Source organism: Peromyscus leucopus, chromosome 19 (genome assembly GCF_004664715.2).
Source record: "Peromyscus leucopus breed LL Stock chromosome 19, UCI_PerLeu_2.1, whole genome shotgun sequence".
NCBI lineage: Eukaryota > Metazoa > Chordata > Mammalia > Rodentia > Cricetidae > Peromyscus > Peromyscus leucopus.
Genome location: NC_051079.1, coordinates 1,274,546 through 1,300,574, shown reverse-complemented (window position 1 = coordinate 1,300,574; position 26,029 = coordinate 1,274,546). Strand labels below are relative to the sequence as shown.

The window sequence follows — 26,029 nt, the reverse complement described above, 5'->3', positions numbered from 1 at the left end:
TGGGATCGGCCCGAGCTTTGTCACTGAGCAAAAGGTCTGAGTAGAAGAACTTCCTACATGGCAGCTTGCTTTCCTTCAGCTTGTGTTTCAAAGGCCAAGTTAGAAACTACAAGGCTTCCTATGAAATCATATTCAACATGGCAGGGGGACCCCAGTTTGAGTCAGGCACTGTAGTGCACTCCCTGCAAGGCTGATTTAGACACTATCCACCATAGCCTCTGGATGAAGAGACTCCTTGACCAGAACAAAACTATGGAGACAAGTCAAAGGGGCCTGTTAGAGGACACTAAGCAAGAGTGAGTCTCTCAGAAACCATTCAATAGGGTGGTCTGCAGATCTGTCTAGCCACATGAGTGCCCCCTCATCTCTTCTCCATCCTGAGCGAGGAATTCATTCCCCTTACAAAACAACCAGCGTTTATGTACCTGCCACCAGAAAGGGCTTTAAAGTGAATTCCCAGATCAACAGTTCAAAGCCCCACTCCCCTCCCAGTCCAGTCTGTCTGTCTGGCCCAGAAGAGGAGGAAGCACCTACAATGTTGACACTGGGTATTTAGGCCAGGGCAGACCTGGCTCACTAAACCTAGAGAGCTGCAGAGATCCCCACCTCTAGACACCTGACATCCCCATGCATGGATATGTATTACATTCAATTCTAGGGCAAGAGAGAAATTGCCAGCAACACCGTTACCCTGGGCGAGACCACAGCTGTATTCAAGCCTGAGTCCCCACTGTCAGCCATGTATCTACCCAGGGTGGAAGGCATAGCTCACTGATAAAGCCCACACATTCAGTCCTCAGGACCCAAAACCCAACCAAAGCAAAACGTCTCCAAATCCCATCCTCTAAGACATGGGACTTAATGGATTTCCTACAAAATCCAGGAATAATGTTTACAGATTATTAGCAAAGTGACATGGAACAAGTACCCTAGCAGATTTGCCTCAGTCCTCCTTTTACAATAAATTCCGTACAGGGTGCTCACAGAACTGCGCCCCCACACCCTCACCTTGACATAGCCTACTGGTTTCCAGATAGCAAACAGATACATTCCTCCAAAGTTTATCAGTTTAACACCAGGATACCTTCTGTGGTCTAGCCTTTAACCTTGAAACAATGTTAACTAGTAAAATTCTCTTTGCCCTTTGCTGTTGTTTACATGAGATACAAAAATATGATACAAAATTTAAAAGGTGTTTAATGACAAGTCAATTCTGCTTTTCAGATCTAGCCACCAATTTTCAGTCTCTGGAATCATCCACTCTTCTCTTTTGTATTTTTCTGGCATGTATATATTTTTAGGTAGATTTTCTATATTTTAGTATAGTAGACTTCAATTAAATATGATATATTAACACAGAACTTGTGTTGATGTGTTCCTGTTAAAAAGTTGCCTTCCATTAAATCTTAGAATGTCTTGACCTTGACTGAGATTCCAGTGATACACCACAATGTCAAATGTATGCACTGCTGGAGACTGAACCCAGGTCCTAGTGTATGCTGAGTAAGCACTCTGCCTGCTGAGTAGTATCCTAGGACCAGCTCTTCAACTTCTTAAGGCATTGCTTCTAAATCCCAAGCCTAGTTCTTTGGCCTACGGAAAGATTTTGTTCACTGCCAAATGCTATTACAATACATTTCTATGTACAATAAACCCAAATTGGCTTTTCCTCTTACTCTAAGAACTGTGTTGGTACAGCTCTTCCCTTTAGCACATTTTCTGCAATTTAAGTGATTACTCCTCTGTTAGCTCTAATTGTGAAGTCTTTGGTCTCTTGATCATCAAAGTAGTTAGTTGAAAGTGAATAAACTGCAGAACTCTCATTTTCTCACCTGTAAATTGGGAGTCCCAGTTCTTGTGTCAAGGAAGACTATAAATGGAGACAGGAAAGAGGCTTGGGTATCAAGGTGTGGTGGGGGAGAAGCGTGCCAGGAGTGCAGGACAGTGGTGGACCGCTTTTCTAGCTTGCATGAGGCCCTGGGTTCAGTCCCCAGCACCACACACAAAAACAAGGCAACACATGTTGCTGGGCACAGTGGCACAGGCCTGTAATCACAGCACTAGAAAGATCCAGACTGGAGATCGCCACAAGTTCCAGTCAGTCTGAACCATAGAGTTCCCCAGCCATCCTGCACAGCAAGACTTTGTCTCATATGAAACTTAAAAAAAAAAAAAAAAAAGTTGATGTTGTGGTGGCATACACTTGTATGTCCAGCACTTGGGGGACTGAGACAGGGTGACTGTGAGTTCTAGGACACCCAGGCTACACAGTGAGTTTCAGGTCAATCTTGGCTATACAGTAGGACTCTGCCCCCCAAAAAAGTGATGGGCTTGAAATGTGGCTCAGTGGTAGAGTGCTTGCTAGCATGCACCAAACTCTAGGTTTGATCCCCAACAGCCCAGAAAACTGGACATGGTGTCAGTGCAACCCCTTAGCCTCAGCATTTGGGAGATAGAGGCAAGAGAATCAGAAGTTCAAGGTCATTCTCAGCTCCACAGTGAGTTGGAAGCCAGCCTGAACTACATTAGACTTTAGACTGTCTAGACCAGCGGTTCTCAGCCTTCCTAACGCTGAGACCCTTTAATATGGTTCCTCAACAGGTGACCCCAATCTTAATTTTTTTCATTACTACTTTATAACTGTAATTTTGCTACTGTTATGAATCATAATGTAAATGTCTGATATGCAGGATATCTGATATACCACCCCTGTGAAAGGGTTGGTCATCCCCGGTGTCAAGACCCATGGGTTGAGAAACAAAAACAGAGTGTCAGAAATCCAGAGAGACTTGTTCAGTGAAAGTAACTGAATTATTCTGGTTACCAAATCAAAGCCAAATAAATTGCTCACTTCCAACCATCTCATTTCCCTGTCAAGTGCGAGATCATTGACTTACAATCCTAACTGGTTGACAACACTTTATTATTTCAAAACTATATGTTCCAAACACAAAGAAGTGATGAGTGTCCGCAGGAATAGCACGCTAGTCACCCTGACTTGATCACTGTAGATTAGACATGTATCGTCATCTCACACTCCATAAAATACAACTACCATGTGCTGATAGAGAAATAAGCAATGTAGAGCTGGGGTGTAGCTCAGGTGTAGAGTGCCTAGCAGGCACAAGCCTGGGCTCGATCCTCTGCACTGTAGAAACTTGGTCTGGTGATAATCCCAGCACTAGGAAGGTAGTAATCCCAGCACTAGCAGGAAGGGCAGAAGTTCAGGGTCACCCTTAGTTACACAGTGCGTTCAAGGCAAGCTTGAGCTACATAAGACTCTGTCTTTAAAAAAAAAAAAATCGATATATTCAAATAATTTAAACCTGTGACATTTTCTGTGGTCTCATCAGCCCTTACCTTCACTTTACATCTTGTTTCAAATGTCTAGAACTATCCTCAGACTTCTGTCACGGTGCCACAAACAAGTCTAAGAGAACCTACTTCATAAATGCTTTCCTGTGTGCATCCTGTATAATCAGCCCGAATTGCCATACACCTGCGAGTTCACAGCATTAATCAACCACATGATTGAATCCTATTTCCGGTTCCCGACCTTTTCAAGATCCAGTTCTCATTTAAAAGCCCTTAGCTATGTAAAAGATTCACCGAGAGACTGAAAGTCAAACATGAGGCATGAGTGTCTGCAGTTGATGGGATTTTGGGGGGGTGGGCTGGGGGGAGGAGGATAGTTTCCCTAGGGATGCGAGCTCCAGTAGGATAGAGGATTCTCTCCCTACGTAGTGCACTCTCTCCTTCCGCGTCAACTTTGGAATGAAGCAAGTGCCCGCTTCTCTGCAAACCGCTGCCTCCGGAGCTCGGCCGAGTCAACTTGTTCAAGGTCACGGCGGCAGGTGGCGGCCCCGCCGGTTGCCTTCTGCAGGGCTCACGCGCTCGCTCCCGGCACTCCAGGGACACCGGGGGTCCACCGCCGCGGGGCGGTCCAGCGCGCGTCTGGAAGGTTCGCGGCGGGGCGGGGCGGGACGGGCCACGCCTCCCGGGCCGCCGTTGGCCGAGGCCGCGCTCCGCCCCGCCGGCGCCGCTCCCCCGCACCGCGGGTCGGGGCGCTCAGGCAGGCCGGCCTCCGCTGCAGCTGCGCCGCGCTCGCGCTATGCAGCGCCTGGCCATGGACCTGCGGGTGCTGTCCCGGGAGCTGGCGCTCTACCTGGAGCACCAGGTCCGCGTCGGCTTCTTCGGCTCGGGCGTGGGCTTGTCGCTGATCCTGGGCTTCAGCGTCGCCTACGCCTGCTACTACCTGAGCAGCATTGCCAAGGTGAGCCGGGGGCCGGGGCGGCGGAGCGTGGCGGGCCCCGGGGCTGCTCCGAGGGCGCGCGGGCGACACCAGCCGCCTGCCGCGGCTCAGGGTCCTGCCACCAGGTCCTCCCGGCGGCCCGTGCCCCGGACCGGCCAGCCCAGCTGCGGCACTTCGGGGAGGACACCCGGCGCTCAGTTCGCCTGTCCTCCGGGATGCCACTGAGCGCATCTTGGGACTGTTGTGATTGTGGCTTCTGTGCGTCAGTCTCCGGGGAGATGGGATCGGAGGGCTCGCGCGCGGCCTGCGGGTGGGGACACGATAAATCCGCTAGTTGCTGGTTTACGGCCGCCGTAAACTTTGTTCTGGACCCCTCACCGATGCTGCTTCTCCCGGCAGAAACCCCAGTTAGTGACTGGAGGGGAGAGTTTCAGCCGCTTCCTCCAGGACCACTGTCCCGTGGTGACAGAAACCTATTACCCGACGGTATGGTGCTGGGAGAGCCGAGGACAGACACTGCTGAGACCCTTCATCACTGCCAAGCCCCTGGTGCAGTACAGGAAGTAAGTGAATGTCTATTTGAGACATATCTTCCAAATCACAGGTTTTAATTCCCACATCCAGTTCTAAGTTAGTACATCTGTGGCTAGCAAAATAACAGAACGTAAAGAGAAGAAAATAGGAGGGATGCCCTGCCTGCCGACCCTCCTCCAGCTGCAGGAAACTATCCAGGTGTTGCTCCTTCCAACCTTTTTTTTTTCTTCTTCTTTTTTTTCTTCCTTTTTCTTTTTTTCTTTTTTCATCCTAATGTAAAAAAGCAGAATGGAAGCCCTAGCTTATTTCTGGAATGTGAGAAGAACTTTGTGTTTTTTTGGTATGTGTGGGGGTACTGTTTTCCAATTTGTCATTTCCAGTTTGTCCTTGAGGACCTAGACACCTTGATGAGATGCACTAATGTCGGGTGGTGAGGATCCTGGCAGAGGGGTTCGGATTTTATGTGTCTCCCCAGACAAGGGCTCATAGTAACAAGCACATGGGTTTTTGAGGACAATGTTTTGAGGTGTTGCCGATGTGGGTGGGGACATCTCTAACCAGGAGATGTAAATGGTATCTATTACTAACTTCCCTGAGTCATCTGGTCTTTCTGGGGCCCATAGATGCTATGGGACAAGTCATTCAAGAAGCACATTTTGCAGGTACTCAGTGAAGGGCTGCTTCATTGAGTCAGAGTTGTAGCATAGAACAAGTCAGCACCGGATTTACCCAGAATTCCCTGTCGGTATCTGTATGACCTCAGTCAACAGGGGTTAAATGCTAAGTGTTTGAGAATAATAAGGAAATGATTAAATATATGAAGAGCTCTGTGTGTGTGATACCAAGGATAAATCCAAGGCCTTGTGCTAGGCAGGGGCTCTACCACACTCACACCCAAATATTTCAAGTTCTTTGAAGTTTATTCCTTTTTAAGTTCATTGTAAAAATAATTTATTGATTCTTTGATAATTTTGTGCATGTATATAATGTGTTTTGACCACATTCACACATACACACCCCAATTTACCCTGATTTATCCCCTTCTGAAGTTCATTTTTTACCTATTACCTTTCATTGGAAATATGGTATTAATCTTCATATTTTTGTAATGAAAGTGACTTACAGATATCTATATGTGAATGTGGAATGATCAGGTAATGTCACATCTATAGAATGAAAACACCAATGCAACTTAAAGCACTACTCAGTAATGCCTTTGGAACGGTTGCTTTCAGTGAACTCATTAAAACGGCAGATGGAGGGCAGATCTCACTGGACTGGTCTGATAACAATAACAGTTCGTGCTATGAGGATGCCAGCACCAGACCTACTATCTTGCTGTTGCCTGGCCTCACTGGAACAAGCAAGGAATCCTACATCCTTCATATGATCCGTCTCAGCGAAGAACTAGGATACAGGTATCTGTGAAAAATTATTTCCCACTTTTCACTTAATTCTTACTGACATACAAATATTTCAGGCTGAGTGAGCTTGTGACATACACCTTTAATCCCAGCACTAGAGAAACAGAGGCAGGTAGATCTCTGTGAGTCCAAGGCCAGCTTAATCTTTGTAGAAAGTTCCAGGCCATTAGGGTACATAGAGAGAAACCCCATCTCCCCTCAAAAAGTTTTCCCCCAAGGTGGTGGTGAATGTCTTTAATCTCAGAACTTGGGAGGTAGAGGCAGGTGGGTCTCTGAGGAGGCCAACCTCTTCTACAGAGCGAGTTCCAGGACAGGCAGGGCTACACAGAGAAACCCTGCCTCAAAAAATATACAAAGATTTTTTTTTTCCTTAGGTGTATGTTTCAAATACACACTCACACTCCCTCATGCATAAATTAAGCAATCTCCTAAATTATTACTTAATTCTGATTCCTCTTTGTCTCCATTTCCTAAGTGATCAGCTCGTACAACAAGCTTAGGTAAATGAGCACATGATATTAGAACCACCTGAGAATTGATGGCGTTCTCTCCCCCACATACACCCACGCCTGAGAAGCAGTGGACCCCGCAAGAGAGAATGCTGTTCGGCATAGCAGTTCCACGCTCCTGAGAGTGTACCGAGGGGCTCTCCTGTCACACTTTGAATTTGGGCCTTAGATTTTTTAATCTTATTTGCCTGACTTAGATCCAAGTGTGAAAAATGTTCAGCATTAGCTTGTAGGTCATCCTTAGTTTTCCACAGGCAATCAGTTCTTTTTTTGTCCACCTGAATTTGCAGGTGCACATGGCTAGTGGCCAGCTGATACCATAGCATTTTTAAACAACGATTATTCAACTTGGCCACCAGGTACAATTTAATTTTTCCAAGTGACTTGGCAGCTTTACATTTCAGATTCAGCTCTGGAGTCTTAAAGCAGGCTGTTATGAAAGGTGCTGGTTTTGTGTGTTGTCTTTCAGCTGATGGTAATACTGCAGTGGTGCACTCTGCGACTTGTGTTTAGAGTCAACTCTTTTTTCTAAACTGGAATACTCATTTATATGACGATTCGTGTAAGGAGGGGAATGTCATAATAGAAAATTATTTTTAACAAGTTAACTCTGGTCTTTTACAGACAAAGCCTCTTATGGCCATAAAATAACATTCTCTCAGAAGCTCAAAGTATTTATTGTAGACTTGGGGTTTACTAAGAAGTAGCAGGAACCCATGATTATTCCATTTTAAACAACATCCACTTAGATTGAAGTTTGTTTCTAATTTACATCTAAAACTTGGTCATGTGAAAATGATGGGGTCTATAAAGCCACCCCCCATTCCAGTTTTGAGACAGGATCTCATGTCTCCCAGGCTAACCTCAAAGTCACTATGTAGCCAAAATTTAGGGAAGGCTTGTACCTGAAATTATGAGGAGACACAAAGAATATGAAAACCTGTACTTTCCTGGGGACCTTGTGAAGAGAAGGCTGGGCCGGTTTATTGTCAGCAGCTTACAGAGCTAATCAAGGATGGCCTTGAACTTCTGGTCCTCCTCCTCAACCTCAGAGGAGGTTGTCACTACTCTAGGTTCAGGAGTCCTAGCCCAGGGTTCCATGCACACTCGACTTAGTGTGTTTCAGCCTGAGTGTGACATGTCCTGGGCTGGGTCAGACTGGCCTTGGCAAGGAAGGAGGAGGAAAGAACAGGCTATTGTCAGTAAACTCTTTGTGCCCTTGGGACTTAGTCCCATTTATTTCTAGCTGCCAAGAGTCTGGTCTGGCTGAGGAAATGGCTCAGTCATACAGTGCCTGCCCAGCAAACATGAGAACCTGAGCTCCGATCCTCAGAATCCACATCAAAGTTGAGCCCAGTGACTGGAGAGCTGGCTCAGCAGTTAGAGCACTGGCTGCCCTTGCAGAGGACCAGACTTACTCCCTAGCACCCACATGCCAGCTCTCTACTGTGTAGTTCCAGACTCTTCTGACCTCCATGGGGACCAGGCATGCAATATGACGTACATACATATATGCAAACAAACACACACATAAAATAAAAATAAATAAGTATTTAAAAAAATACTGGACAGTGTGGTATGTGCCTGTCTCCCCAAAGCTGGAAATAATGGAGGAAGTCAAGTCCTGAAACTCATAGGCCAGCCAGTCTACCCAGATTGATGAGCATCAGGTCCACTTAGAGACCCTTTTCGGAAAAGCTAAAGCAGATAGTGATTGAGGAAAGACCCCTGCATCGACCTTTCTTTCACATACATGCACCCACATGTACCTACCCTTACTAACAAGTACATGCAATACACACACACACACACACACACGAACACAAAGAAATCTGAGTTTTACAAATAGAGCCTTGAGAGAAAAAAATTTCAAGTCTCTGACCTAAGTCAGAGAGGCTGTATCGGTTCACTTCTGCTGTTTAACAAACCCTCCCAAAGGTTAGCAGTTTAAAACAGCCATTCTGCTCAGTGCAGGGGCTGGCAGTTTGGGTTAAGGTTGCTAAATTCGGTCTTAACTAGAATTGTTTGTGCATATGTGGTTATCTGTCAAGATGGTTGTATGCTTGGGGACCCTGGGACCACTCAGCTCCGCTGCCGTGAGGCCTCATCTACCCTCAGGTTCATCCGGGCTGTGCTTTTGGTAGAACAGAGTTTACTGAATGTAAAAGCAGCTGTCAGTGCCTCTGAGGCCCAAGCTGAGAGCTCCCACAGTGTTATTTCTGCGTTGTTCTGCTGACCAAACCAGGGCAGAAAAGATAAGCATCCCTGAGTCCCAGCAGGCCTTGTGGACAATTACAGAAAGGACGGCAGTTTCAAGACCGCTGAAGTAAAATGTAAATCTGGAAGCTTGACAGAAAGCAAAAAGGAGCTTAAACTATTGGGGGTGTGGCTGGGATCTGGCAGGTGGCAGGGCTTGAGGAAGGCTTTGTAATATGGTGGGACAGAGGTGGGATTTAGGGTTCCACCTAGACTCTGATGTTGGGACTGCCGTTCACAGAGTGGTCCTAGCAGCTAACGGAATTGCCCCGTCACAGCTCCCTCTCTTATGTCAGCGTTCAGTCGGGTTGTGTACAGTGCTTGTCTGCACACGGGGAGTCTTTAGAACATGTTTGTCTTCTTTCTGTCATCTTCTAGTCTGATCAGAGCAGAAACTTTTTATAATTTAGACGCACAAGGCACACCTCTTCTCTTTTCAGGAGCATGTGGCCATCCCTGTAATGTCTGTGCAGAGGTAAACATCCATGTGACACAAAGGTGTCAGCTCCGATCACTAACTTGTGTAGAGGACTTGGGGCGTGAGGTCTGTCAGGTCAGCAGGGATCAGATGCTTCTGGTAAGATACTGAGTCATGAGAGAGAATCTAACTCCAGCCTGTGGATGGATGAAACCAAAGGATTTGTGGTCAATGTAAACACATTTTCTACTTATTCAAAATCAGTGATTGATGGGAAGGAAAGTGGGCCAAAGTCTAGGTAAGATAATTATGAGTAAAGGTGTTCTAACTAGGTCAAAGGTACTTTAGACTTGGATAGAGAATATTCGACCTGCTTACAGTGACCATTTTCACAGCACTATGGTTGCAAAATGTCCTCTTGGAGGAGACTTCTGTTGAACCAGAAAAATTCTTTCCAATTTTATCAGTCTGTTGAGACAAATGTTTCCTGGAGGGTACATGAAGTAAGAAAGGTCTCAAGGCCACAAGTAAGTTTAGAAGTATCCCATGGAAACCAAAAGACTAGGAAAAGGGCAGTTGTGGTGATATATTATGTACCTTAATAAATTTGCCTGAAGATCAGAAAACAGAACAAGCCACTAGATTAAACATAGAGGTCAGGCAGTGGTGGCACACACCTTTAATCCTAGCACTCAGGAGGCAGAGATCTGTCTGGATCAGGGTAGTTCAAAACCACCCTAAACTACATGAGATTGACTCAGTCTAGGGGAGAAACAGAGCCAGGCAGTGGTGGCACATACCTTTAATCCCAGTACTTGGGAGTCACACACCTTTAATCCCAGCACTAGGAAAGTTAAGACAGGAAATGATAGGGGTTGGCAGAGAAGGGTATATAAGGCGTGAGGGAGGAGACAGGAACTAAAGTTTTTCAGTTGAGGAATCCCAGAGGTAAGAGGTGGCTTGTTCTTTTGTATCTCTGATCTTTTAGTATTTACCGCAATTTCTAGCTCCAGTTTTTTTATTATTATTATTATTATTATTATTATTATTGTTATTATTAAAAGACCAATTAGAATTTGCATTGCAGGTAGTTCCCTCTAATAACAAAAAGCCCTTTTTCTTTGAGACAGGGTCTCACTTCATAGCCCAGGCTAGCCTAGAACTCAGTATGTTGCTGAGGCTGCCTCAGTTGCCCAAGTGCTACAAGTGCTGGCCGTGGCCATGGCTGTTGCTGCTGCTCCTCCTCCTCCTCCTCCTCCACCGTCTAAGTTTTTTTATTTATATTTCATGTGTGTTTGTGTTTACCTGCGTGTATGTCTGTGTGAGGGTGTCAGATCCCCTGAGACTGGAGTTAACAGATGGTTTTGAGCTGAGTCAAACCTGGGTCCTCTGAAGAGCAGGCAGTGCTCGTAACTGCTGAGCCATCTCTCCAGCTCCCATGCTGGCTTCTTTAAAAATCTCAGTTCAGGAGCTGGGGAAGTGGCTATAATGATAAAGACCTGATTGGAAACCTTCAGGACCATGTTTAGAAATAAACAAACATTCAGATGCCACAGGTGTATAGCACAGGTGTCTGTAATCCTATTACTCCCCCCAGGACATGGGAGTAGAGACAGGAGAGCCCCAGGAGATCATGGGCCAGCTAGCCTGGCCTACAGAGCAGAAAAAAGTGACGCAGAGACCCAATGTCACACAAAGCAGAACTTGAAGACTGACACCAGAGGTTGTCCTTTGGCCTCCACATGCACACTGTGGCACACACACACACACACACACACACACACACACACACAGCACACACAAAATCTCTATTTGTGACATATGTGACTATAGTCTGTCTGCTCAGGAGGTTGAGGCAGGAGGATCACTTGAGCCCAGGAATTTGGGGCCCATCCTGAGCAACATAATGAAACATTCATCAAGAAAATGAAGTTTTTTAAAAGCATAATAAAAGAAACCTACATGTAGTAGCATGGCCTAATAGGTAGTATGTTGTAGCTGAATAATATCCTGTTTTCTTAAATCTTTTTCTTATCTCTGAGTTGATTTCCTGAACTAAAACACAAACAAGGAGAAAACAGTGATTCTGACTGGATCTGGATCAGCTTTTACCTCGGCCTTTTCAGTCCTTTATCATTGTGCTCCACCCCCAGATAATACTGAAGAGTGACCCGTCCAGAATTATGTAATAACCAGCTCGTGGAAATCTAGGCCAATCATTAAACATTTTGGTGCTGTGCAGTAGCTTATACTCCCCAGGCACCTGTCTAGAGGTGACAGCACACGCAGGAACGGAAGTGTGCATTCTGCAGGCCCAGAACTGGGTGCGAGTGGCAAAAACCCAGACTAACAATGGCCCCAGCAAAATCCAAGTTGGGCTGTGGGGTATCTCAGTGTTGGAGCACTTGGCTTAGCGTATATGAGGCCCTGGGATGGATCCTCAGCCCCAGAAGGGTAAAAGTAAGGCACAGATACCTTTGTCCTGAAAGTTCAGGAGGCAGTCACAACTTGTCTGGTCTACATCACTACCCAGAGCCCAGGCACACTGTGTGTGTGTGTGTGTGTGTGTGTGTGTGTGTGTGTGTGTACACGCACATAAGCATGCATCACACATGTTCCCCAAGCCAGGCTTTGTTGTTGTTTGAATTTGTTTTTGTTGTTATTGTTTTTGTTGTTGTTTTCATTGGAATTTTTTGTGAGGCGCCGATGAACACTTTAACTCTATGGCATGTACACATATGATGTACATATGTGTAGATTCAAATGTGCTCACCCATGTGTGCACATGTGAAAGCTGGAAGCTGATGTAGGGTGTTTTTCTCTGTCATTCTCCATCAGGGGTGGGCAGGGTCTCTCCCTGAGCCTGGAGCTGACCATTTTGTGGAGACTGCCTTGGCGATCAAGCCTCCAGCCCACCTGTCTCTTTCTCTCTGTGTCACTGGGGTTGCACATGTTTTCTGCTGTGCCTGGCTTTTACATGGGACCTGAACCCAGGGCCTCAGGCTTGCACTGCTGACTTCACCCGCTGAGCCGCCTCCCCGGCCTCATCATTTCAGCTGCAGTACCCAAGAAAATAAAAGGAAAGCAGAAAACACACTCTCATACATACCTAAGGATGCACACCTAAGAGGCTGAGGGCTGAGGGCTCAATTTAGGGGTAGTGTGTTTGCCTAGCATGTGTGAGCCCTGGATTTGATCCCCCAAAACTTCCCCAAAATGGACTGTTATTATTTCATACGATGTCCTGGGGTGGCCAGTGCAGAAGCTGAACATACACTTGATAGGTCTGACGTGACAAGGAGAGAGGAGGTGGGAAGTGGAGTCAGAAGAAAGGGGCATCTTTTTAAAGTTTGTTGAGAATTTTTCAACATTAAGACTTAAGTTTCAAAACATGTTTCTCTACTTTTTTTTCCTACTTAGAGAAAGCACTGTTTTGTTATGTGGTCTGACAGGACAATGGACTTTTATTCCCTGCAGAACCCACTTATTGGCAACAAGGAGAGAGAGTCACTTGGGAAATGGTTTAAATAGGTTAAATATTTGACTACTTTCAAGTGTATCTTCACTTTTCTGTTTGGGGTTTTATTTAGGGGTGTGGTAAGCATGATATCACAGGTTTCAATGATGTAACATTTCCAGCATCATTAGAGGTACCTTGTACAATCTGCAGACGCCTCCAAGGGAGGAAGAAGGAGGAAAACTGAACTAAGGAAAATGGAGCTGTGGAAATAAGAGTTTGTTCTGATTGCCTCCCCCATTTTATATTAGAAATTATTTTAAGTTATCAGAAACTTGATAATTCATTGATAATTCTTGATAATTCATTTTTTGTAAAAAAAAATAATAATAACATTTTTTTCTTTTTCTTTTTTTTTTTCTCCTTTTTGTTTTTATTTTTAGACAGGGTTTCTCTGTGTAGCTTTGGTGCTTTTCCCTGGAACTCACTCTGTAGACCAGGCTGGCCTCGAACTTACAGAGATCCTCCTGCCTCTGCCTCCCAAGTGCTGGGATTAAAAGCATGCGCCGCCGCCGCCACCACCGCCGCCACCTGGCAAAAAATAACATTTTTTAAGTGTGAAAAAATAAGGTAATTATAACTTATTGTTCTTGAGACTAGCTAGATTAAGGATATTAGAAAACACTGATGAAAAGTTTAGATTGTGTAATGATAGACTAGAAAACTAATTATAATGGATACTGACAGGTGATCCCATTGTGAGATCATCCACTGTCAAATACACATCAGAGATTAAGGTGTGTCCTAGTGGCCAAGTACTTGCCTAGCATGCCCAAGGCTTTGCTTCCATCTCCAACACATGCACACACAGAAGCAAAAACAAAAGTAACCTTAATCCTTTCAGGGTCAGAGCTTTATTTTTTTGGGTTTTTTTGTTTGTTTGGTTGGTTGGTTTTTTTGTTTTTTGTTTTTTTGTTTTTTTTCGAGACAGGGTTTCTCTGTGTAGCTTTGCGCCTTTCCTGGAGCTCACTTGGTAGCCCAGGCTGCCTCGAACTCACAGAGACCCGCCTGCCTCTGCCTCTGCCTCTGGAGCGCTGGGGTTAAAGGCGTGCGCCACCACCGCCCGGCTAGAGCTTTATTATAAGAGTTGGCATGCCCATCAGATACACTCTGTGCTCAGAACTCCCATCTTCTTTGGAAAGAGAGACTTGAATATTAGCTTAGATAACAAAGGCGGAACAGTGAGCTTGGGTGGAGGATCTTTGAGTGGAGTCTGTGGAGTTCAGCTTCTGGCTGGGTTACAAACTCCATATGCTGACAGGAACATCTTATTCTGATCTACCTGCTCTTCCAGACTCTCCTTTGCAGAGGGGATACCTTCCACCTCCTAGAATTATGAGACTTACATGTAGTCTATGTAAAGAACATTGACTGGTCCCTCACCAAGAACAAACATTTAGAAAGTATTGTTCTTTGAGTCTTTGGGAATGAATGAGGGCCATTGTCTGGCTTCTGGAAGAGCCTAGTCATTCTAGAGAAGGGCCAGATAGAAATAAGGTGCACTGGGCAGCCTATTGCCCAAAGAAACCTTTCCAAGCAAGCCTAGAGTAGCATGCCTGGCAGGCAGTGAGTGAGCCAAAGGAGAGGATGCGCCTTGCTGAGATGGGGCAGCTGCTGGCTGCCTTATCTACCTACTGTCCACACTTCTTGCTGTGTCTTGAAATGATGCTGTTACCTATGAGCACTCAGCTAATTTGACTACATATTTAGTTGACAAAATATATGTAAAAAGAATAGAGGCCTGGACTGGAATGCAAGTGAGTCAGGTAAAACGTGAGAACATTAGAAAGCTGCTGAGTGAATTTCAAGTCAAAGGTGACTGGACTGAAAAGAGAATTCCAATAAAACAGTATGAGATGGCCTTTGAACGAGCAGTCTTTTTGTTTGTATGTTTCTTAGGGGTGGGTGTGTTTGGTTGTTTTTTGAGACAGGGTTTCTCTGTGTAGCCCTGGCTGTCTTGGAACTTGCTCTGCAGACCACGCTGGCCTGGAACTCAAAGAAATCCCCCTGCCTCTGCCTTCTGTGTGCTACAACTGATGAAAGAGCAGTCTTGATGTTAGCTGTGTTTAAGGTTTTCTCTTTCCTCACGTGCAGGAAGTGTTTGACACTTTCATCCATGCAGCCGCTGGTTTAAAAAAATATCGTGTCTAAAAATTAAACTGTATTCTCAAAATAGTAACTGGCTGTTCTGGTTTTTAGAGCCATGGGGCCACTAAGGCTTAACTCCCATCAAAGATAACCAGAATTGCTACTTTGACTTGTGGCAATTAAATGTAGCCTTTGAGGGGGGGGGACAGAGAAGTGGTGAGTTGAATAAGAGTTCCAAAATGCAGTTCGAGAAAAATAAGTCATGCCGTTCTGTAGCTCCAGTGGGGGGATGGATACGTGTAGTTCACAGCAATAGTTTCTATGTCTTTTAAACAACTAGATGAGACCCCTGGAAAGGCTCCAACACAAAGAAATGGTGAAAGTCAGGAACCAGAAGCACTTAATTACCTTGAATTGATTATTCGCATTGGATACATACATTGAATTATCATGCAGGATCATCTGCTGATTTGTACAGTCATGTCAATTGGAAATGAAAATTTCAAATTAGCTTTGTTGGTTGATTGCCAGTAATAGATTCCCTACTATGTGCTATATATAATCTTATTTCATATACAACTAATTCCAAGACATGTTTTGTTTGAACCAGGGTTTCAATTATGTAGCCCATGCTGTCTTAAGATTCATCATATAGTACAGGATGGCCTTGAATTCACCAAGCTACATTAATGACTTGGTAATAGTTTAACTCAAATTATATGGCTAGTATGTAACAAAATCAAATTGAACTTCACAGCTTTTTTTTTTTTTTTTTTTTTTTTTTGGTTTTTCGAGACAGGGTTTCTCTGTGTAGCTTTGTGCCTTTTCCTGGAACTCACTTGGTAGTCCAGGCTGGCCTCGAACTCACAGAGATCCACCTGGCTCTGCCTCCCAAGTGCTGGGATTAAAGGCGTGCGCCACCACCGCCCGGCGAACTTCACAGCTTTGCTACAGATAATTATGTGGTTTCTATTAGGCTATTTGGAATGTTATTAGTTCTTGATGAGCCCTAACAACTTCATTTTTTGATACAAGGTGTTATGTAGCCCAGGCTGACCTTGAGTTCGGCCTTGGATTCCTGGTGCCCCTCACTTTCACCTCCCACATTCTGGCATTATCAGTATGAACCACCAAATGAAACTCCTTTGATAACTTTTTATACCCTTGGATGTCTAGGTGCTCAGTTCATGACAAGTAACTCTTCAAATGCTATAAATATTGTTTACCAAGACAATGTAGGGCTGGAGAGGTGGTTCAGGAGTGAGTTCTTCCAGAAGACCCCAGTTCAGTTCTGAGCACCCATGTCAGGCAGCTCCCATTGTAGGTGGCAAAAGAAGTTATAACGAGAAATGCAGGTGTTTCAACAGAAATGAATCCAGGGCCACTGTAATCTCAGGCATCGGAGCGGCTTACTCCTGCCTGGCTCTTTTATTTCACTTACAGTCAGGGAGCCCTTTCCTCCGTCTTTGCTTTAACTCCTGGAACCTCTTCTGCGCCTCCTTTTGTTTCTCCTTGGGAGCCTTGTCTTCTTCATCCAGCTCCTTGGCCTGCTTCTTGAACATCTCAGGGGCTTACCTTTGTGATCTGACAGAGTACCTGCTGTCCCTTCACTGAGCCTAGATCAGACACCTGATAGGTCATTTTTAATTTCATGTCATAGAGTATATAATTAACTGATGTCATTATGACTACTCTGGGTTTCTTTTGCTTATTGTTTGCATGATGCTTTTGCATTGTTTAACTTTCAAAGTGTCTCTATTTTTAAACTTAATAGCATATATAGTAGACTGTAATTTCAGCACTTGGGAGGTAGAAGCAGGAGATTTAGAAGTTCTACAATGTAGGATTGTCCTCAGCTACACAATGATTTCAGTTTACAAGAGACTATCTCAGAAACTGTAAACTCAAGCCAGGCATGGTGGTGCACATCTTTAATCCCAGCATTTTGGAGGCAGAGGCAGGCTGGTCTATGAGTTCAAGAACAGCCTGGTCTATACAAAGAATTCTAGGACTATAGCACTACATAGAGAAACCCTGACTCAAAAAACAAAGCAAGCAAAAGCCCACAAACTATATATATGGACCTTGTTTTATCTAGCCTAACAGTTTCTGCTTTTTTAATTGGAATTTTTAGTCCTTTTGTATTTAAGGCAATTAATGTTATGGTAGATTTAAGGTATAACATTTATAATTCAGTTTCTATCTTTTAAATTCCTATTACTTCCCCCTTTCTCTAATCTATAAATGTACATATTTTATCAAATTTGAAAAGCTTTGGGATATTACTTCCATTTTTCTTCATTCCTCCTGTCTTTTTCTGGAGTCTCAATTACATTTGTAGCAGGTATGTGGATACTGTTTGTTTTTTGTTTGTTTCTTTGTAGACAAGATCTCACTGTATAGCTGGCCTGGAAATTGCTATGTTGGCCAGGATAACCTGGCCTGAACTCACAGATATGCTGGCAGCATCTGCCTCCTGAGTGCTAGGTCATGTACCAGCACACCTGCCTCTTTTTATATTGAACGACTGAGGTTCTGTTTGTTATGATACCAGGGAAATGAACTTGGCCTCGTGCTTGCCAAGTACTCACTTAGCTATATCCTCAGCCTCTTGGAATTTCCATTTTTAAAAGATTTAGTTATCTTTATTTTGTATGTATGTCTATGCACTGTGTGTATGCCTGAGGAGGCCAGAAGATGGCTTCAGATATCCCAGAACTATAGTTACAGAAGCGGTTGGGCGCTAGGAACTGAACCCAGGTCCTCTGAAAGAGCAGCCAGTGTTGTTAACTGCTGAGCCTCATGAATTTCTGTTTCTGTAGGTGCTGTTCCTCTGCTGGGGTTTTCTTTTTTTTTTTTTTTTTTTTTTTTTTTTGTATATTTTTTTTAACATACCATTCACTACAACACATCACACACACACACACACACACACACACACACACACACATATATATCTCTTTTTTTTTTTTTTTTCTCTTTTCGAGACAGGGTTTCTCTGTGTAGCTTTGCGCCTTTCCTGGAACTCACTTGGTAGGCCACAGGCTGGCTCGAACTCACAGAGATCCGTCCTGGCTCTGCTCCCGAGTGCTGGGATTAAAGGCCCACCAAGTGTTCTAAGTTAGCTTTGATTCTACTATCTGGCCCACACCAGAGACAATTGTCATATTTCTTGAATGTGGGTTATGTTTTCCCATTTTTTTTATGGTTCACTAATTTTGAGTTGTGTTGTGAATGATCCATTTTAAAAATTCTGGGTGCAAGCCAGGTGGCGGTGGCACACGCCTTTAATCTCAGCACTCAGGAGACAGAGCCAGGTGGATCTCTGTGAGTTCGAGGCCAGCCTGGTCTACAGAGTGAGATCCAGGACCACATAGAGAAACCCTGTCTCAAAAAACAACAACAACAAAAAATTTCTGGGTGCTGAGCTGTGCAGTGGTGGCACATACCTTTGATCCCAGCACTTGGGAGGCAGAGGCAGGCAGATCTCTGAGTTTGAGGCCAGCCTGGTCTACAAAGAGTGAGTTCCAGGACAGCCAGGGCTATACAGATAAACCTTGTCTAAGAAAAAAAATTAAAAAGGCTGGATTCTGTTACATTTTCCTGAATAATACTGATTTTTCTTTATTCTGTCAGCAGGTAGCTTGGCTAAACTCAGACTTCAACTCTGTGTCATCTGTGATGAACAGCCACTAACGTCTGTGTAGTTGACATTCTTAAGGTTGCTGCTTAGAACCTGCCGGGCAGGGGTTGGACCAGGGGAGCAATGTGGAGATTGGGGCCCAGTTCTCATCTAGAATTTAGAGTTTTTCTCTATTTCAACTAGAATAGTCCAGGCTTTATACCTTCAAGATCATAAGATGAAGTACTTCTACTGGATTTTTGTCTGCACTGAAATACAGCTTTGCCGCTCCTCACAGAACTGAACAGGGACACACACACACACACACACACACACACACACACACCACACCAACACAGTGCTGTTTCATTCTGTCCGCTTGGCTTTCAGTTCCCGCCCACTTTGCTGCTGTTCTCTGCCTGCTTCTTTTTTTTTTTTTTTTTTTTTTTTTTTTTTTTTTTGGTTTTTCGAGACAGGGTTTCTCTGTGTAGCTTTGCGCCTTTCCTGAACCACTTGGTAGCCAGGCTTGGCCTCGAACTCACAGAGATCCACCTGGCTCTGCTCCCGAGTGCTGGGATTAAAGGCGTGCGCCACCACCGGCCGGCCTCTGCCTGCTTCTTACACTGTGAGAGTTTATAGTTACTGTCTACGGAAGGGTTGGCCTGAGGGGCTCTGCCCTGACAGTCCTTGCCATCTTCTCTAGCCTGGCACTAGAGCTCTGCACCTAGGGCTGGAGAGATGGCTCAGCAGTTCAGAATGCTTGCTGCTGTTGCAGAGGTCCTGAGTTCAGTTCCCTGTACTTGCATCAATAGCTCACAATGGCTTATAACTCCAGCTCCAAGGGATCTGATGCCCTCTTTCTGGCCTCCCGAGGCACCAGCTTACACATAAAGACACACACTGTGCACATTGATTATCCTTTAGATCACTGTCTTAGTTACTATTCAGTTGCTATGAGGGCACACAAATGACCAAGCAGTTTATAAAGAAAGCATTTCATTGGTGGCCTCCTTACAGTTTCAGAGGGTTAGTTCACGATAATCATGGTGGGAAGCGTGGCAGCAGGCAGGCAGGCATGGTGCTGTAGCAGTAGCTGAGAGCTCTCGTCTGATCCAGAAGCAGGAGGCAGAGGGAGCTAGAGCGGGTCTGGTGTGAAGCCCATCCCACTAGCACACCTCCAACAAGGCCACACCCCCTGATCCTTCCCAAACAGTTCCAGCAACAGACCAGGCTGGAAGGATAGGCACTTATGAGGCCATTCTCAGTGAAACCACCACAGTAGCCATGTTTCAGCTGAGATAGCATCTTCCTTCCCTAGCCTTAGGACAGCTTATATACCCTTACCTTGTATCATCCTTACACTCACCATGGCAGTTCTGCCTGTGCTGCACCCTCCAGCTTCCGCTCACTGGACATCGAACCCTCTTGTCATGTCATACTGCTCTGTCGTCAGCTGAAGGTGTGGCTCGTCGCCCCTCAGCCTCACTGAAGGTGTTCCTTAGAGGACGTTGGTGTTGCTGTTTTTTTGGTGTGTTGCTGTTTGTTGTGTTTTGCTATTTTTTGTGTGTTGTGGTGATATTTTAATTGTGCTGAAATATGATTTTATTTGTATGTTAATAAATTTTGCCTGGAGATCAGAGGTCATTAGCAAGCTAGGAATAGAAGTCAGGTGGTGGTAGCCCATGCCCTTAATCCAATCACATGGCAGGCAGAGTCTCTGTGTGGTCAAGGACACAGCCAACCATAGAGGCCAGGAGGTCTGTATAGACAGTCAGTGACAAGGAAGTCATGTGGCTGGGCTTAGAGCCAATGAGAAGGCAGAACAGGAAAGCAATAAAACACAAGACACACAGGAAGAAGGTCTCTCTCTCAAGGGAAGGATGGCATCGAGTGGTAAGATAAGATGTCTTGGCTCTTCCCTAGTGCTTGGATCTCTTGGGCTTTAACTCTGTATTTGGCACTGTGTTTCTTATTTAATAAGACTGTTTAGAATTTTGTCTACATTTGGCGCCCAGCGTGGCAAGAATTCATTAAAAACCGTTGGTGGTTACAGGCCCCAGGCCCAGCCAGAGCTGTAATTGGTCTGGTCTGACTGCACGTGGTCAGAGCTGCCCTCGACCATAGCTGTTGGTGTGTTGCTGGTTTTTTGTGTGTTGCTGTTTTGTTGGTGTGCTGCTGGTTTTTTGTGTGTTGCTGTTTTGCTGGTGTGTTGCTGGTTTTTTGTGTGTTGCTGTTTTGTTGGTGTGCTGCTGGTTTTTTGTGTGTTCCTGTTTTGTTGGTGTGCTGCTGGTTTTTTGTGTGTTGCTGTTTTGTTGGTGTGTTGCTGGTTTTTTGTGTGTTGCTGTTTTGCTGGTGTGCTGCTGGTTTTTTGTGTGTTCCTGTTTTGTTGGTGTGTTGCTGGTTTTTTGTGTGTTGCTGTTTTGCTGGTGTGCTGCTGGTTTTTTGTGTGTTGCTGTTTTGCTGGTGTGTTGCTGGTTTTTTGTGTGTTGCTGTTTTGTTGTGTGTTGCTGGTTTTTTGTGTTTTTTTTTTTTGTGTTTTTTGTGTGTTCTGTTTTGCTGGTGTGTTGCTGTTTTTTTGTGTGTTGCTGTTTTGTTGGTGTGTTGCTGTTTTGTTGGTGTGTTGCTGGTTTTTTGTGTGTTGCTGTTTTGCTGGTGTGTTGCTGGTTTTTTGTGTGTTGCTGTCTTGTTTCTCTCTTAGCTCTTACAGGCTTTGATTTGCTTTTAGTTCATGAAGGTTTTGAATGAATGGGTCATTCTAATATTAGTAGTCCTGTAAAGTATGCAAAACATGCTCTGTCAAAGTGGTCAACAGTCACAGTGCCTATTACCTGGAATGCAGCTCATTCCTGAAGGTTCCTCTCACTCTACCGCTTTCTGATTGCTGCTTCTACTTTTATGTTTTATCATTATATTTTATTTATTTGTTTTGTGGGGAAAGGTGCAAATGTGCCATCAAGTGTGCATGGAGGTCAGAGGACAAGCTGTGGGGATAGCTTCTCTCCTTCTGCCACATGGGTCCAGGATCCAATCCAGGGTATCAGGCTTGGCAGCACACACTGAAGCCCCTGTCCCTCTTTCTCAACTGTGTCTGCAGTCATCAATACCATGGCAAAGTGGCTTCCTTGTCCTTTACATTCAGTGGGATCATGGACTCACATGGTTTCAGTTCCAGCAGAGGCAGGTAGATTTCTGAGTTCCAGGCCAGTTTGGTCTACAGAGGGAGTTCCAGGACATCCAGAGCTACCCAGAGAAATCCTGTCTCACAAAACAAACAACCAGCTGGGTGGTAATAGAGCTAGAAAATATCTAAGACTGTCTGATAAAATCTGTTTACCTTACAAATTTCAGTTTTCTGTTCTCATTTCCTTTCCTGGGAACCTGATTGACAGCCTGCTCCTAAGTGTGTCTAGTGTGTGTGTTGTGGCACCTTGAGCAGATCCAGACTCTCCGGGCCACTATTACTCACGGTAACAGTGCTTTACAAGCAAGGGGCAGTTTTGCACTGAGGAACATGTGGCAACATCTAGAGACTTTTTTTTTTTTTCAAACAGTGCTAGGACAGAACCAGGCTCTCACATGTGACAGTTAAGTTCCTACCACTGAACTACTTCCCCACTTCTGAGAACATTATTGATTGTTGTGCCTGGGGCATTTTTACTGGCTTGTTGTTGGTTGGTTTTGCTTTTTACTCTTAGCTTTTTTGGGGTCCCAGCTCCCAAATAAATCACACATGGATTCTTTACTCTTACTTATAAATGCCTGGCCTTAGCTTGGCTTGTTTCTAGCCAGTTTTCCTTAGCTTTAAATTATCCTGTCTACCTTTTGCCCTTGGGCTTTTACCTTCCTCTTACTTCTGTAATCTTACTTTCACTCTTATTCCATGGCTTGCTGTGTTGCTAGGTGACTGGCCCCTAACATCCTCCTCTCCTTGTTCTCTCTCTTCTACTTATTGCTCCTCTCAGATTTCTCCTATTTATTCTTTCTGCCTGCCAGCCCTGCCTATCATTTCCCGTGCCTTGCTTTTGGATGTTCAGCCATTTATTAGACCATCAGGTGTTTTAGACAGACACAGTAACACAGCTTCACAGAGTTAAACAAATGCAACACATCTTTGCATTGTTAAACAAATGTTCCACAGTATAAACAAATGTAACACATCTTAAAATAATATTCCACAGCACTGGCTTCTAGTTGGTACAGACCAGAGATATTACTGAGCATTCTGTAATCTACGTGGCAGCCCTACAACAAAGAGTTATTTAACCAAAACACCTATAGTGTTGAAGATTGAAAAACCTTGGGTTATACTTAGCTCCCTGCCTTTTATTTAACCTTCATTAGAGAAACTAATCTGTTTCCCTGGTGCATTACTATAATGAAATACTTGAGGATGGATATTTATAGAGAAAAGAGGTTTATTTTGATTTGCTTTCCAGAGGTCCAAGATCAAGGTATTGCATATGGTAATAACCTTCCTTCTGGCTGTTGCTCGGGTATCATGAAATAAGCAAATGTTTCTATTTAAACAGCTCCAAGGCGTTCTGGATCACTTTACATGGCTGAAAGAGATATGGCCAGCCTCACAATGTATGTGCCATATCTTTCAATTTTTTAATAGTAGGAATATACCTAGATGACTATCTAATCCCAGTCATCTCCCAAAGGCCCCACCTATGAAGATCATAGATTAAGTTTCTAATCCCTTAACACCTCACAATTAAATTCCCACACAGGAACCCTTAGGGGGCATATGCAAGCCATGTGCAACTGTGGTTAATGCATTCTCTTGCAGAAAGTTCTTCATACCAGATTTCTTTTTAACGATTCATTTTTTTTAATTATGTGTCTGCATACATGTGTGCAGGTACCCATGGAGGCCAGAGAGCATCATGTCCACTGAAGCTGAGTTCTAGGTGGTTGTGAACTGCCTGATGTGGGTTCTGGGAACTAAACTCAAGTCCTCTGCTTAGGCACTGTGAGCTCTTGACCACTGAGGTTAGCTTCTGGGTTAGTTATATTTCCATTGCTGTAATGAAACACCTTGACCAAGGCAACTTAGAGAAGAAAGCATTTAATTGAGCTTGGAGTCCATGGTGGTGGGGCAAAGGCATGGCAGCGGGAACAGCCGAGAGCTCACATTTCAAACCATGGCAGGAGGCAGAGAGCACACTGGGAATTACTGCAGAATATTTATTTACACTGTAAAGATGGGTCTCTGCCTAAGGTACCTTCTGCTTGGTTTAATAAAGAGCTCAATGGCCAATAGCTAGGCAGGAGAGAATAGGCGGGACTTCTGGGCAGAGAGAGAGACTGGGAGGAAGAATCTAGGTGCATGATTTCGTGAGCAGACTCGGAACAATGTGCCATACTAAGAAGAAGTAACCAAGCTACATGGCAGAACATAGATTTTTTTTAAATGGGTTAATTAAATTATAAGATCTAATTGAGAAAAAGCGTAAGCTAGTACCAAGCTTTTATAATTAATAATAGTCTCTGGGTAATTGTTTGTGGGCTGGCAGTCCAAGTCTGACAAGAAAGCTTGCTCCAGGGAATGGTGTGAGTCTTCTGAAACCTCAGTCTTACCCACAGTGACACACCTCTTTTGACAAGGTCACACCTCCTGATCCTTCCCAAACAGTTCCACCAACTGGGGACCAAGCATTCAAACATGTGAGCCTATGGAGGCCATTCTCACTCACACCACCACACCATCTCTCAGCCCTCTTCATACCATGTGTGTTCATTTGTTATGTCTTCTCTTTGTTTCTGTTTTCTTTGAGAAGAAAAGAATTAAATAGTTAAAATTTGCAGGAGGGACATTTAGCAGTCCCATTTTTTATGTGCACACCCTTTAAAGTCATTTGGGCAAAAGGAAAAAATGGTTTGGAGAGTGCTAATTAACGGGCTTGTCACCACCTCTCCCCAGCTGGTGGAGAGGGCAGGCTGGCTGGGCAGCTTCCTCATCCTCCTTCCCCTTCTGCCCATGTCCAGATGAGCAGGGCACAGCTGTGACAGAGATGGAGCGGTCAAGTCAGTTTCCCTCTAACAGGAGACCCAGACTGTGATCCACTTTCGGTGGTTGCCCAGTCTGCAGCTTGGAGGACAGTCCCAGGTGGATAAGTTGCTTTTGCATGCATTTGCAAACCATCTTTTCCTCTCCCCTCTCTAGCTTTGTGGCCTTCTCACACTGCAGTCATATGACATCTTACTCCAGAAGCCATTTGCCTCTGTCCTCAATGTTTGCTCCCTAAAGCGGTTCTTCCCTAACTAAAGCTTCAGGCTCAAGGTCACACACGTGGCTTAGGTGCTTATGCAAGTGAATCTTAGTGGCCAACTTACATTTTATTTATATCTAGTCTGTCTTCCCATTCTTTTGGGGTGGTGTTGGGGGAGGGAGCTAAGATAGAAGAAAACGAGGTATAGTGGAATGTGCCTGTCAGTCCAGCTAGTTGGGAAGCTTAGACAGAGGGTGACTTCAACCTGAGTTTAGGACCAGCCTGGGAAAGGTAGGAGATCCTATCTCTTTTTTTTATTATTTTGAAGATTAATTTATTTATTATGCATCCCGTGTTCTGCCTGCATGTATGCCTGCACTACAGGCCAGAAGAGGGCGCCAAATCTCATTACAGGTGGTTGTGCCCCACCATGTGGGTGCTGGGAATTGAACTCAGATCCTCTGGAACAGCAGCTAGTGCTCCTCACCTCTGAGCCATCTCTCCAGTCCAGAGATTCCCATCTCTTAAAAAGACAACAATCAGTGGAGAAAGCCTCATTGTGTAGCCTAGCTGGCCTGGAACTCTCTATGTAGACCAGGCTGGCCTCAACCTCCCAAGTGCTGGGATTAATGGCTTGTGTCACCACACCTAGCTATGATGTAATATTACATCAAATTAGATTTTTGTGCTGGTGGATGCACGTGCACATGTGGGTGCATGTACACATTTGTGCACATGCATATAGAGGTACTAGTGGATACATGTGTGTACACATTTGTGCACATGCATACAGAGGTGTTAGTGAATACATATGTGTACACATTTGTGCACATGCATATGGAGGTGCTAGTGGATACATGTGTGTACACATTTGTGCACATGCAAACAGAGGTGTGTTAGTGGTACATTGTGCACATGTATGTGTACACATTTGTGCACATGCATGCATATGGAGGTGCTAGTGGATACATGTGTGTATACATTTGTGCACATGCATTTAGAGGCTCAGTTCCTATTTACCTCATTCTTTGAGACAGTTTCCCACTTGCCTGAGACTCACAGGCCAGCAAGCCCGGAGAACTCCCTGTCTGTGCCTCCGCAGTGCTGGAGTACAAGTGTGCTCCATTACTCTGACTTTTATGTGGGTTATGTGGGTTTTACTAGACAGACAGACACACACACACACACACACAC

The 26,029-nt window shown here is 44.7% G+C and overlaps 1 protein-coding gene across 1 annotated transcript in view; it reads left to right on the top strand.

Moving 5' to 3' along the window:
• The first annotated feature begins 4,052 nt into the window (after nucleotides 1-4,052).
• Nucleotides 4,053-26,029, top strand: part of Abhd3 (abhydrolase domain containing 3, phospholipase) — a 45,871-nt gene continuing 23,894 nt past the window's right edge. Inside the window, exons 1-3 of the mRNA XM_028876696.2 lie at nucleotides 4,053-4,273; nucleotides 4,652-4,815; nucleotides 6,022-6,204. Of these exons, the coding sequence (XP_028732529.1) occupies nucleotides 4,112-4,273; nucleotides 4,652-4,815; nucleotides 6,022-6,204 (509 nt within the window). The 5' untranslated portion in view covers nucleotides 4,053-4,111. The remainder of the gene's footprint in view (nucleotides 4,274-4,651; nucleotides 4,816-6,021; nucleotides 6,205-26,029) is intronic.